This window comes from Ammospiza caudacuta, chromosome 11 (genome assembly GCF_027887145.1).
Source record: "Ammospiza caudacuta isolate bAmmCau1 chromosome 11, bAmmCau1.pri, whole genome shotgun sequence".
Taxonomy (NCBI): Eukaryota; Metazoa; Chordata; class Aves; order Passeriformes; family Passerellidae; genus Ammospiza; species Ammospiza caudacuta.
The window spans coordinates 8,552,432-8,566,251 of NC_080603.1; the positions used below are offsets into that span (position 1 = coordinate 8,552,432).

Consider the following 13,820-nt stretch of genomic DNA (forward strand, 5'->3'; position numbering starts at 1 on the left):
ACTCACATCTACTGTATAGTGGAACAGCAAATTAGCATTCACAAAAGTCCACACTACAGCACACAGATTGACTAGGAACAGATGCAGCCTTGTAAGAAATTTGCTATCACAGCCAGATTCCTGATGAACACATCTGAGGTCCCAGGAAGAGTAAATGCAGACAAGACTAGATTATCAGTACTATTTTAAACAAAAATGGTGTCTTTTTACTGTTCCCAATGGCCCTGCAACAACAGAGATCTGTTATCAGAATTTCTGCCTGGAATCTGTTCCAAATCCCTGAGAATTAACAACTCCCCAGAGGGAAACCATAGGCAGAAATCCAGCATTCCAGGAGTGAGAAAGAGCAGGTAACTCCACAGACACCAGCAGTAACATCTTTTAACAGTTCTGATTGCCAGTTGGGGTCAAGACAAACAAGAACAGGGAGCTGTGGTGGTATTTCTATTAAAGACACATCCAGCAGAACAGATGCCTTGGTTGTGCCACATCCAGAACGTATCACGTGTTTCTGCATGAACTGGTAGAGCCCCCTCTCCTGAGTGTCCAGCATGCCAAAGCCCTGTGCCCTCACAAACCTTCCACTCTCTTTTTGTGGAGGGGGGGTCGGCCCTTCTTGTTCCTCACGGAGGAGGCCTTGCTGCTGCTGCTGCCGCTGTTCACTGACATCCTGTCGTCCTCGCCGCCCGTCACCAGCGAGTTCCGGTACGAGATCAGCGGCAGCCACACGTCCTCTCTTCTCTCCATCATCTGCTCTGTCAGGAACTTCTCCAGGTAGGTGTGCCTGGGAAGGAAAGACAAGGGGTACAGAGTGCAGCAATCTCCCCACAGACACCCGGATATGGCTGCTGTGTCAGCAGCCAGGCTGCATCAGAGCCACTGCTGCAAGGATGCAGGATGTCCCTTGGCATCCTGGAACAAGAGAAATGGGTTCGTCAAATGCAGCCATTTATTTTTCCATAAGAAATTTGAACACATGGTCCACTGCCATGAAAAGTCCAGTGCACACATGTTCACTGAAAGGAGGAACCAACAACACCCTCCTGGTACGGAGGACATAGAAACTGTTTTCTTTTTCCATTGATTATTTAATTATGGAATCAGATGTAATCTCTAAAATGAACATGCAAATCTATAAATGTGATTCTAATGAGTTTGGCTGCAGAGCCAAACATTCAGAAGTTTGGTAAGAGAACTCAGGTACTTCAGCATCACTTCCTGCACCCCTCAGTCACAATTTCCTTTAACACCACCTTGCCAGGTTGCCAGCTGTGGGAGTCAACTCCACACATTCCACATGGAAAGGCAGGATTTCCTCTGTTGCTCATGGCAGCTCAGAGTTGTTACACAGCCCAGCCCCAGAACAGGCCCAGGAGCCACACTGCTCATGGGAGGGTGACATCACATCAGTTTTTTGATTCAGTGAATGGCGTAACTTTGTTCAAGAAACAGCAGGTTCCTGTCTACTCTTTTATTGAATATTGTCAATGCTTCCCCTTCCCTTTTCCATGTGTATATTAATTCCCAAACCTGGCAGCAATGGGAAAAATCTTAGTGTGTTCTCTATTTTATGGTACCCAACTGTGCCACTTGAGCTCTTCATGGCTTCAGAGAATCTACCTGCAGAAGAGTTTTGGAAAGGAAGAAGTTTTTCTGCCTCCAGTTTGTATTTATAGAACCAGATTGCAGATTTATGGCCAAATTGTGAAGGTGGAAAATGACACCACCTGGGAGCTCTTTACTGCCTGGATGCCAAACTTGAGACATCTGCTCAGCATTTGGGAGAGCTTCACAGTGGCACTTCCTATCAACTCTGAGCTCAGTGGACCTCACCCACGTCGAGGCTCTACCTCAGCTGACACCCACAAGTCAGGGTCCAGTCTAAACCAAATGTGTCTTTGAGGGAAATAAATGGAAATAAGTGCCTCCAAGGATAATCTCCTCTATTCCGTCCTACATCAGTTCCTGAGGATTTCCCTGCCTGTATCTGCCTTAATGGGTTTGTAACAGAGTGTTAGTACAAATTCTTTTCCTCCAGCTGAATGACTCTGGCACCTTACATGAACAGTTTTATGTGAAATCCATAGATTTGTATAAATCCATAAATGGCTATCACCACTTCTGAAGGTTACTCATAAAATGATTAGCCAGATTAACAGGCTAGAAAAACTAAATTAAATCAATGGGGCTGCTTCATTCCCAAACTGGAAGCTTCTCCCTTTTCTAGCCCAGAGGAAAGAGCCAGCAGCCCAGCAGAAGGAAGCAGGAGCCCTGTGGAACAGCAGTGTGTGCTGGAGCCTGTCAGGAAGGGTGTCCTGGAGCAGTGCCCTGACACCTGCAGGCCCTCGGGTGGATCATTTGGGGGTTGAGGTAGGGAAGCCAAGCTGGAGAACCTGGGCAGGCAGGCAGCCACGTGTTCCTGAGACTCTGAGGGCTCCAGAGCACTTCTGGCTGCAGCCAAGAGTCCTCTGCTGAGTCTGGGGAGGGCCTCTGGGCCGGGAGGGAGGGAAGTGATGCTGAACATGAGACTTCTCCAGCAGATGGTGGTCATGGACCTTCCTGCACAGGCATCCCCTGTGGTGGGGGAGAGGTCCCTGTGGATTGGAGGAGCTACAGAAAAGGGCAAATCCAGCATCCCCCTCCTGTCCTGTCAGTAGAGCACTTTGGGCAGGAGCGGAGCCACCTCCACATAATCCTCACATGTCAGCAAATTGTGCTGACCCTTCTCATGGTCACCACAGCCTGTGGGGTCTGGGGCAGGGCTGAACTCATCCCAACACAGCAGGCTGGCACAGATCAGGCCCTAAAGGACCTATTTATTTTCATGATCATCAGATTCAGCTGAGGTCCATAGCCCAGGTATAGATATAGATACATCCTTATACTCCTGCAGGAACAGCCACTGGTTGTGTTTGTGGGCAGGGGAACCTTTGAGAAAGAATTTAAATGGCAACATGGAAGGTGAAGGAACAGAATGTCCCAAAGAACTGAATTTCACTCAAAGGCTCAGGTTAACAGAAGCTGTCAGGGGCAGCATGATGTAACTTTAAATATCAGACACTGGAAACTTGTGGAAGGGCTGACCCTGCTGAAAGGCTAAACTTCACTAAATTCAACAGGAAACAGGCAGAGGCACTTGAACCACCCTGCAGAGAACCTACAGCTCAGCTAAGAAAACAAGCCATAAAATCCTTTTATCCTTAAGTCCTGTCCTGAGGAAGAGGATAGAGGCTGACAAGATTCCAGGATATAACAATGGAGAGCAGATGCACAAATGGAGTGCCAAGCCAGCCTAACTGGATCATCCCATATCCTAGCTCCTTTAACTGTTTGCCCTACAGTGTTCAGTGACTTGAAATTATCGATACAATGAAAAAGTGAAATTGGTTCAAGTGTGTACACAAAAATTATACAAAGTTAACCAAGCTGTATTTCTTACTGCAAAGCTGTAATGTTCATAGTTGTTAACCCTAATAGAAAAGTCCTTTAAAAGAAATGTCTTCACAGAAAAGCATCTGTCAAACCTTCACAGCAAGATCTGACAGAAAGAATCAGTTGAGGCCATTCCAGTTGATTTTGTGTTGACTAACATTCAATGGGGTCACAGAACTGACTGGAAAGGCACCTATAACCATAAATCAGCAGATCTGGCAACTGCACTTCTAAACTGGTCACAAAGTTATTCAGTGAATTTAGGTCCACACTGAGTACATAGTGCTTGGCTGATGTTTCACTGGAGTCCTCTTCCAATATATGAAAAGAAACAACAAATATAGGTGTACAATTTCTGTAAATAAAGACAGAAACATGTTTCTGCAGTGGTGACAACCTGTAAATTCCCTGCACTGCTGATGTGTAATTTCTTTTCTTCTAGCAAAAAAAGAGGACTTTTTATTTTCAATATCCCATGAGAAATTTTAAATAACATTGTTTTGGGAGGTCTCAAACTCACCTCATTAGCAAGTCTGATTTTTCTTTTCCCATTTAGTTTTATTACTTTAAAACACAAAAAGATGAATAAGTATGTATGTGAAATGTTTCAGGGACTTTCAGTAGCCCCTGTTAGATTGTAGGGACCTCAAAGGAAAGAGTTGGAACCCACAGTGCAGGGATTAACAGAGGCCAGGGAAGAAAACAGAGCATTACTTACACAGTCTTTTTGTCCTGTCGCAGGAGTTTGGAAGAAAATTCACTGAGCACTTCCAGGAAAGCAAGGTTAGGAGGTGGATAGTCTTGTCCTTTCTGATTCTGGTATTTGAAGGCAAACTCTATGCCATCTCTACAGTATAGAAATATTAACACATTCAGACATTTCCAACAAAAGTCCCCAAAAAAATCCCCAAACCCAAAAAAGCAGAAAAAGAAGCCCAACCCAAGACAAACAAGTTGCCCTAAATCTGACCTGAGTGATGAAACTGTTTGAATCCTCAGGTCCCATCACAAGGTAATTCCCCATTAGCAGCAAACAGCAGCTTTTGGACAAAGGGGAATGCAGAGTTCCCTGTGGATTTGTGAGACCCCCTCAGATAAGCACATGGCCAGTCCCTGTAAGAGGGAACTGGGCAGAGCAGGAGCTCCATGGAATGTGTCAGATCAAACAGGAGCCAACCTCTGCAGCCAGAGCAGAGAACTGAGTCCCCAGAGCAGGGACACGCTTGGTTCTGCTCTGTCACCTGTGACTGAAGAGAGCACTGTCCCTTCCCTCACCCAGCAAGGCACAAGTGTCCCCTGCCTGGCTGAGGACAGTGCCTGCTGCGTCCTGACCGAGCCGTGCTGATCTCGGTGTCAAGGACTGAGTCTCTGAGACACCAAACATTAGCATTTGAACTTTTTTATGGCATGGCAAAGTTATAATTTAAATTTAGCGGAAGCTTTCCATGCTTTTCTATGCAGCAGTTGAATAAACATTTTCAGTCCACTTTAAAGGACTTCCTAAAGATTTTTAGAGTACCTTTACATAACAGCCCTTGGTTCCTCCAGAATCCACATTGGTGTGGAACAAAGAACCATACTCAGTTGTTACACACAACCCACCTGAGATAAACATAACCATGCCAATAAATTCCAATAAATAATTAGGTAGCAGCTAGTTTGTTTCCTTTCTACCTACATACATGTACACCCCTCCAATTAAAGTAGAAAAAAATATAGAATTATTCCATATAATTGCCTGTTGAGATTATCCTGAGAAAGGGAATGCTGAACAGGAGTTTTAATCTGAAGTAGTGTAAAAATCCAGTTTATTTACCACCACTCACTTGTGTAGTGTGGCCACAGCCTCTCTTGTCTTGATCTGATCCAAGCCAAAAGTGAGGGCAAACCGCCGGGCCAGCTCCTTAATGCCACTGACGTGGGCAGAGGTCCTGTCCAGGTTGGGACCTTGCTCCTGAACAAGCTCATTGAACAGCTGCAGAGAGAGTTCAGAGGTTGATATCTGTGAGCTGGGAAACACTTTTATTGAGAAAGGCTTGGGTTCTAAACCTGCTCCATCTGAGAATGGCCTTTGTGATGACTGAGACACAATGGAGTCCCTGTCACCTGCCAGAATTTCTTCTATCCCTCTGCTGTTTGCCAGCTGTCCCCATCTTGTACCTGTGTGGAGTTATTTTGGTGCAATTCTGCACCCACCCTCCCTGAATTCCCTCTATCATTCTCCCAACTCATCAAGAAGCTCCTGCATTCTCGTGCTGTTCTCTTAGCACCCCCATCACCCATCAGACTGGTGGTGCTCTGAATTTGGGGATCCGAACTGCAGCTCCTCCACTGTAGCCTCAGTGCCTCTTTGCCCAGCTCTGCTGCCTCCAAGGCTCTCCCAGCACAGTACTGAAGTGCTTGATGCTTTTCCAGCCAGTTCTACCTCTCCTGGCACTGCCATTTACACCCCATCTCTCACTGGTTGCTGAGAGCATCCTGGCAGACAGTGCCAGTGAGGATATTAAATCAGTGCCTGTGAGGATATTAACTCAGGCTCCATTACAGCCACTGTTTCTCTCATCTCCACAAGCTCTGTTACCATGTAATTAATGACAGTAGCTTAATTGGACAGGATTCCTCCTTGACAAATCCACACTGGCTGCTACTTGTCACTGAGGCTCTTGCAAAGAGCTCCTCTCATTACATTTTTCATGGAATTTTGTCAGCCTGACTGATCTGTGGCAGCTGCTTCCTCCTCTCCAAGTCATACAGACATGGGCTGCTTTGACACTCTCTGACTCTTCTGGAAGCACATCTGTTTTTCTCAGGTTTGCACAGATCTCTCTCAGCTTCCAGATTGCTACAGCAAATCCCTTAGGAAGGGATTTGGGGAGGTCCAGCTCATTTGAAAGCATCTAATTAGCAGAAGTAATTTCTCTGTGCAATGGCTATAGCTGGTACTTCAAGGGCCTAAGTGGTATTTAGTGCACTTTGTGCTGTTGCTTGATAGATTTTATCACCAGGCAGTAATTTATGGGTGATGTAAAGAGAATTTTTCTGGGAAAAAACATGTCTAACAGTATTGGAAGACTTAATTAGCTCGAAATTTGAAAAATTCATCAGTATTTAGACAAAGTATAAGGAAGATGCATTACTTCAGCAAACGTTAAGAAGAAAAAGCCATCCTAATTCTTCTTGTTGACTCAGGATCAATAAACAAATGCCATGAATCAGCTTGGACCAAACTGCCTCCAAGGCTCTTCTGTCCCTCCCTTCCATTTTTACCTGCCCAAGCTTTGCCAGTGTGGGCCTATGGAGACAGAGATTACTGAGACACAGGGGCAGTGACAGTCTGAACTGGGGAGCAGGAAAATGAAAAGAATGTCCTAAGGAAATGCAGCATTTCTGCTTCCCTGTAAAGTGCATCAGAGGAAATCCTGGCCAGGGCTTTTTGCAGTGAGGCATTTCTAGAAAAAAAAAAATCAATGCTCTTACCTGTTGCAAACTGAGAATGAGTGTCTTTGCACACTGGATTTTATCTATTTGCCTAGTTTTGCTCAGGGTTTCCTTAATGATATCTCCGTAGTCATTGTAGTACTAAAAACAAATGTGAAAAAAAAAAATCAAAAACTTTTAATCAAAATCTCTTATACAATTTCTTACAGTTTTCCCAAGAGAAAGATTACTTCTAATTCTTGATTTGAAAAGGCAGCAGTTGCTCAAATCCAGATTTTTTATGTGAGTGGGGGGCAACATTTCAGTATCAAAATTTAAACCAAACCCTGTGATAAGGTGGGGAACTTCTGTATTTATTTTCTTTTGTAACAAACATGTTGAAAACCCAACAAAAGAGCATTTCCTGCCCCAAACTAAGCAATTGATGAAGGTGACCCATGGCTGCCAATTCCAAGCAACAACACGACATTGATCCGACACCCCCTGAAGAAGCAGGTGTGAACAGACACCAGCACAGAGGTGTGTGCTCCTTGTACACTGAGGGGAAAGAAATTCACTACAGCCAAAAAGTGGAGTAAGGAACAGGACAGGAGGATGCAGGGCCTGTACCTTCATATAGTGTTTGAAGATATCTGCTGCTGCATGCATGTCCACAATGTCATAAATTATCAGCTTGCTAAAGGCAGCCAGAAGGTTTCTTCTCTTATGTAAAGCTTCTATTTTGTTGGCTTCATCTTCTTCATCTCCCTCTGAAAGCATCATCAGAATGTTTGTAAGTAACTGTTAAGTTCTAAAACAACATTATCAAAGGGGAGCTCTTAGAAAAAAATCAATTCTTGAACATGAAGAAAGAAGGGTTGTTGGAGAAGAAGCTAAAATGAAAGGTGGTAAGTCTTGAGTCCTGCCTTCTTGGAAACTTCCAGGGAAGTTCAGGAACATGACACACCACTGATCAAAGCTGCTCTCCATAATTCTGAAGAGACCCTGGATATAATCCACATGGAACTGAGTCATTTATTTCCCAAACCCTGTGAAAGGCCACAGTGAACTCTTGCTGAATGCTCTTGCTTAACTTCTCAAACACAGAACCTTCACAGAGACTCCATTAACATGACTAAGCTATAAATATTTAACAAAAGAAAAATCAGAAGCACCAGTACTTCTGCATGCCTTGGATTTTCAGATGTGAAATCAATGCTCTGAACAACAGGAAGTAAAATTCAGTTGTAAGAAGCATTAACACTGAATGGCAATGCCATAAATATTGAGTCCCTATGCAAGGCTTTACTCTGTGAATGAAAAATAAACTGCACAAATAAAATCTTCAATATAGCTATTATATAACAAAAGCATATTCCACAACTTATATAAGAAACTTCAGAGTAGTGACCTTCCAAAAAGTAGGAATACTTCTGAAAACATCTGAACAAACTGATCAGAAAATTCTATTTTCTCCTTTCTTCTGTGTCTGGTATGAAAAAAAAAGCTAAACATACCCATGCTTTGATTTTCATCATCTTGGTCAATAAACACATGATCCATGACAAAACTGAGAAGTTCTGACTGGAGGCCTGAGTCTGGATTGAACACCAAAGGCTGGAGCCCTTCTCGACCTCCCGTCATCAGCTGGTGACTAAAAATCATCAGGAGATCACAGAGCAGCATGAAAGCCTGCAAGGCACAAGAGAATGAATGCAGTGAAAAGTCAAGAAAGGAAAACAAAGTACCACTGATCTAATTTCCAGATACCCTCTGCTACTATTAAACAGCTTCTTAAACTGTTCTCAGGTGGAGCTGTTTATGTGCTGTGAGAGTATTCCATTATGGCTTCCTCTGCTTTGGAATGCTGTGCCCTTGGTTCCTAGGTCAGGAACTGTGGTTATTACCTTCTCCATGTCCCACATCACCCATATTAAACTTCCATTTCTTCTTTAGGAAAAGAACTCTAAATCTACCTCTGATCCAAGGCCTGCAGCAAAATTTGTAGTAAAGAGAGCATACCTCTTTTGAATAAACAGTCAAAAAATCAAACAAGTAAAAACATGAACAACACTGAGGGAAAATTCCAGCTGAGTCACTGTCAGACCCCAAAAATACAGACAAACAGCCACAGCAAGGACATTTTTGCAGAATTTCATCAAAAGCTCTGGCAAAAAAAGAACCAAGTTTGTCTGCACAGCTTTCAAATCCAGACAAAAGCCAATCTGGGCAGAATTGTCCATGATTTATGCTCATTACTATTATAGCCTCATTACCTGAGACAGGAAAGAAGGCAGCTGTCATTAACTTCCTTCCTTCCAAGGGCTCATTCCTGCATGGCAATAACACTGTTTTGCCCCCACATGGCTTCTGCTGGTGTCTCACAGCCAGCTGTCTGCAATTGATCACATTCAGTACATTTCTAAAGCCTTTTTATTCATAGCTTCCCTATTTTTAACCTCAGGTTCTGAAAACTTTACAAATTTCCAAAATAAAATCTGAACTTCCTAGTAAATGCTGAACTTCCTAGTGGCTCCCTTATTTCTGGGAATATGTTATAAAATCTGAATCAGCTACACTCAGGCAAGAACAGATGCACATCATTGTAAACTATGTTCTGTTGAGACCTTAGGAACAGATGTTGCTATTTGGGATTTTTCTCCCTTTTATCCAAAGGCTGTGATTCATTCCAGTGATGATCTCACCTGCTCTAAACTCCCCTGATACTAAACAGAACTGAAGCTCTTCCTAATGCAGACCTCTAAAAAAGAGCAGATGAGTAATGCACTGCTGGTGCTGAGTTCTGTCCAATATAAAGGCAGCAGTGGGCTCAGTCACAGGATATTTATTTCCCTCAAACACTCATGGAAAAGTTGAAATGTTTCAGTCTTGTTTCTCTAAATACTTCATACAGTTTTCCTTCCTTTGATATGGACATCAACTTTGTCTGGAAAGAATATCTGGAGCAAGGATCAAGTATGGTAGGGAGACAATTTGCACATAATTCTCAAAAAAAATCCAGTAAAACAAAAGCAGTAAGTAGCAGTCCTGCTACTCACAGAAACATACTTTTTAAGGAAGAAAACAAAAGCAAATCATAGAAGAGTCAGCTGGAATGGGTCCTTGGAGTCTCCAGCCACTCTGCCCAGGACACTCACTCTCTGTGGGCCTGACTGGGTGTGGGTTTGTCTGGCTGAGGCTTGAAAACTTCCCCACAACTAGGAATTGCAAAGGAGCTTCTAAACAAAGTTTAAATTATCAATGAAAAAACCATTGTGGCCACTGGCAGGAAGAGAACAAACCCATGTTAATCCACCTCAAGAAGAAACCCAGAGCAGGAATGCCAAGGAACATTTGCCATTTGCTGAGGCAGGAAGGATGGCAGGTCCAGCTCGAGCTGGAAGGTATTTGCATGCAGCTAGAAGATATTTTCACATTATATAATATTAATATAATATGCCAAGAGTAACTACTCTGAATATTAAAAAACAAAATTACTAAAGTAAAATCAGCTGGAAGCCAATGACACACAAGTCTTTTAGAACTACATAAACTACTGACATCTCTGAGCATTTAATGTTTGTATTTAGCAATCTGAAGAACAGAGAGTAAATGCTAAGCAGAGCTATCTTTCAAAGAAATAAAAGTGTCTTTTGACAAGTATTATCTTTTAAATACCACAGGCCAAAAACTCAAGCCAGTTATCAGTTATACTCTGCAAAATCTGGGGAGGTCTGATAGAAATGCCATTTGTAGACAAATGTCATTGACATAAATCAGTGTGTATTCACATAATCTCAGCTAACAAACCAGCTACTGTGTCCTGCAGAGACAGATTTAATTATTTCAACAAACCCTTTGATTCAATGGGAAAAAACCCAAAAATATTCAGCCCATTTGAAGTCTCAGTCACCCTCCAGTAGTGCCTATTTCCTTTTAAATAGAAATGCCTACTGCCTTTTAATCCAGTGTCTGCAGAAAAAGTCTTTCATCTGAGGTGACTGAGTTGGATGCCTGAAGTCATGAGGGCTGGAAATGAGCCTGAGCATCCAGGTAATCCTTACTCACTGTTAATCAAAAGTTAATTTGTCATGAGCTGTGCTTTGGAAGTTCTGTTAATACAGCTGCTCTTCTGGGCTGCTTGTTCAGATTTATTTAGACAGGGGAACAGATTATTTTACTTTAAGTTTGATGTAGTGTAGTCTTGAGTTTTACTACAATTTAATAATCACACTTTTCTAAGAGTCAGACATTTCTTTTACCTGTTCTTTGACTGGAGTGTTGACATTTGATAGACACTGCTGGCAGACAGCCAGGAAGGATTTCACAGTTTTCCTCAATACCAACAAGTCCTCCTGGAGTAAAGATTAAAAAAGAAAGTATATAAAAATTAGTAAGAAGTTTCTTGATGGAAGCAAAATAAAGAAATAGTGGTGGTGATGACTTCATACATTGTACAAAAAGCTGTGAAAGAAATCAGCTATTCAAAAAGAACACACAGAGAAACAGTGCCTTGGTTTTACAGTGATGATGAACCAATCACCAAGAAGAAAACAAGAACCCCAAATGAAATGAAATGAGATGAATTCACAGTAGGATGGCTGGCCCCTGCTCTGCAGACCTTCCCCCAGGACAGCCCTCTCAAGAGGCAATGTCCTGCAGAACAACCTCCAAGCAATGTGAAGAACCTACATAGTGCCCATGCAATGTTTTCCTTGCAGAAATGTTTTACTGATGCTGTTCAGCCCATGTGTCTCAGTTCTGGTTTTAGCTTTCCTTGTGCTTCCTGCCATGAGCTCTCGTTCTGTGTTTACTGCAGAGCCTTTTTGTGGTCCATATGTTCTCCCTGTGCTGGTTCACAGCACAGCACAGGACTGCCAGTGTGCCCAAGCACCCAGAGTGTTCCCAAAGCACTGCATTTCTCATCACTTCCAATGGAGTGAGTGGGATTTGCTGATATGGACACTCAAGGTCTGTGCACTCCCTCACCTTCCTATTCCTGAGCAGTTTTTCTCTGATGATGCAGCCATGGTGCCACTGCATTACCCTGGCATTACAGAATCTCTAAGACAGTTCTGCTCTATTCTAATCACAACTTGGATACAAACCTCCCGTTTGGCAGCATTAAGATGCCTCTTTTTAAAAATTTAAAATTGTGTTTTGTTCACTAATTGATCTATATCATCCCCATTTTCAGGGCCTTCCCAGATGACTGATAAAAATGACCCTTTTATTGGGAGAGAACAGATCTCTGCCAGAATGCATCAGAAACTCTTCCATTGTGCAAGGATTGCTCACCTACATTTTTTCTTTAATATATGGATCTGTTTTGAGCTATTGAATATGAGTTACATTAAATCCAAACATGCATCTAAAATGCAATGTGGTATTAATGTCTTAGAGACACTGGTGTTTCAATTGATTTTCTTCTCAGTCAAAAATGCAATCTCATCAACAAGAAATTGATGTGTTTCTTCCAATCTTAGCTGTTGGCCCTTCAGCCTTGTACCAACTGTGTTTTCTATCTCCCACTCCAAGATTCTACCCAGGCTTATCAGTTCACCTGTTACACAATCACCTGATTTACCCCTTCAAGCACTGGGATTACAGTCACCTTCCTGCTTTCTACTTTCTATTGCAATTACCTTCCATTTAGATGTCCATGAATTCAACAGAGAAACTAAAACCCATGAAAAAACCTACATACATGTTAAAAAGGGAATGAGTGTGTCTCCCATTTTTCTTTCTGTCAAAGTGACTAACAAGCAGGTACATGATATTTATTACCCTCTCTCCTGACAGCATAGCATGATAGAGATTCATATTGCAAAGTTACAGACAGCAGGAGAAAGCCCAGCTGAACAGTGCAATGGAGCCATCTGGAACTCTTCTGAGCTTGGAGAAATCCCCAGACTACTGAAAAGTAGGAATTTTTTTCAACAGAGAAAATGAGAAAAAAAAATAAAAATTAGATTTCCAAGTCTTTGAGCATTCTGGGGTGCACAGCCCAGGCTCTTGAGGTGTGAGTACCTGATCTGCCTTCAGCTGAAAAGCTGATATGAAACCATTTTATCATTCTGTTGGCTGTTAGGCAAAACCACGAGGTCACAACTCTGCAATTGAACTGCTCCATGGCAGGAACAAGAATGAGCTGTTGAGAGCAACGGCTGGAGTCTGTGCCACCACCCAAACCCAAACCCAGGTGCTCAAAAGACTCATGTCTACAATTCTTTAGATACTTTCCAGCTTTAAATTAAAGCTTGTTTTTTCCATTGAAGTAATTTTAAAATGCTGTGCTTTTGCTATGTTCATCACCCAAACCCCATCCTCTTCTCCCTATGTGCTCACTGCTTTTCCTCTAAAGTACTTATTATTTGCAGTATTAACTTCAACTTCACAGTGCTGAAGAACCCTCAGCTTCCACTCCAACTGTGGAAAATGGTCCAACCTTTTGTTCCTTGTGACATTTTCCTTCCCTTTAGCTTCTTCTGCTTTCTGTCATCATGCCCATATAAATATGAAAAGTCACCAAGTCACCACATTGCTCTTTAAACCCCTTTTTAAATCAGGTCTCCTAAGTCCTCTGCCCACTGATCACACTCTCATAGCCAAGCATTTGGCTACTCTGGCTGCTGCTTTACCCACAACTGGCTGACCTCTGTCCTACCTCTCAATGCTTGCTCTAGTCATGCTTTATTTTTACTGTTTTAGTTTTAGGACTCTATTGTCCTGCAAGTATTTCCTTCTCAGTACATAAACACAGAGTACAGTACAATGTCCTGGGTACCTGGGACATGGCTGAAGAAATCCAAGTGGAAACAAGTGTCTGCTCTAATCCCCAAGTCTCCTGCCTCAGGACTGTCCCTGCTCCCCCACACTGAGAGATGACAGAACTCCAGGGGAGAAATGACCAGTTTCCCTTGGAACCACCCTCAAACCCCTTTCCACCTGAGGAGTTTTCCTCCAGGCCA

General features: G+C 42.7%; 1 protein-coding gene across 1 annotated transcript in view; it reads right to left on the minus strand.

Moving 5' to 3' along the window:
* The window catches only part of STAG1 (STAG1 cohesin complex component), a 149,665-nt gene that overhangs the window by 7,492 nt on the left and 128,353 nt on the right, over positions 1-13,820 (minus strand). Inside the window, exons 23-29 of the mRNA XM_058811946.1 lie at positions 11,112-11,204; positions 8,367-8,541; positions 7,480-7,619; positions 6,910-7,011; positions 5,259-5,407; positions 4,151-4,279; positions 579-784 (exon numbers count right to left, since the gene is read on the minus strand). Coding sequence (XP_058667929.1) covers positions 579-784; positions 4,151-4,279; positions 5,259-5,407; positions 6,910-7,011; positions 7,480-7,619; positions 8,367-8,541; positions 11,112-11,204 — 994 coding nt within the window. The remainder of the gene's footprint in view (positions 1-578; positions 785-4,150; positions 4,280-5,258; positions 5,408-6,909; positions 7,012-7,479; positions 7,620-8,366; positions 8,542-11,111; positions 11,205-13,820) is intronic.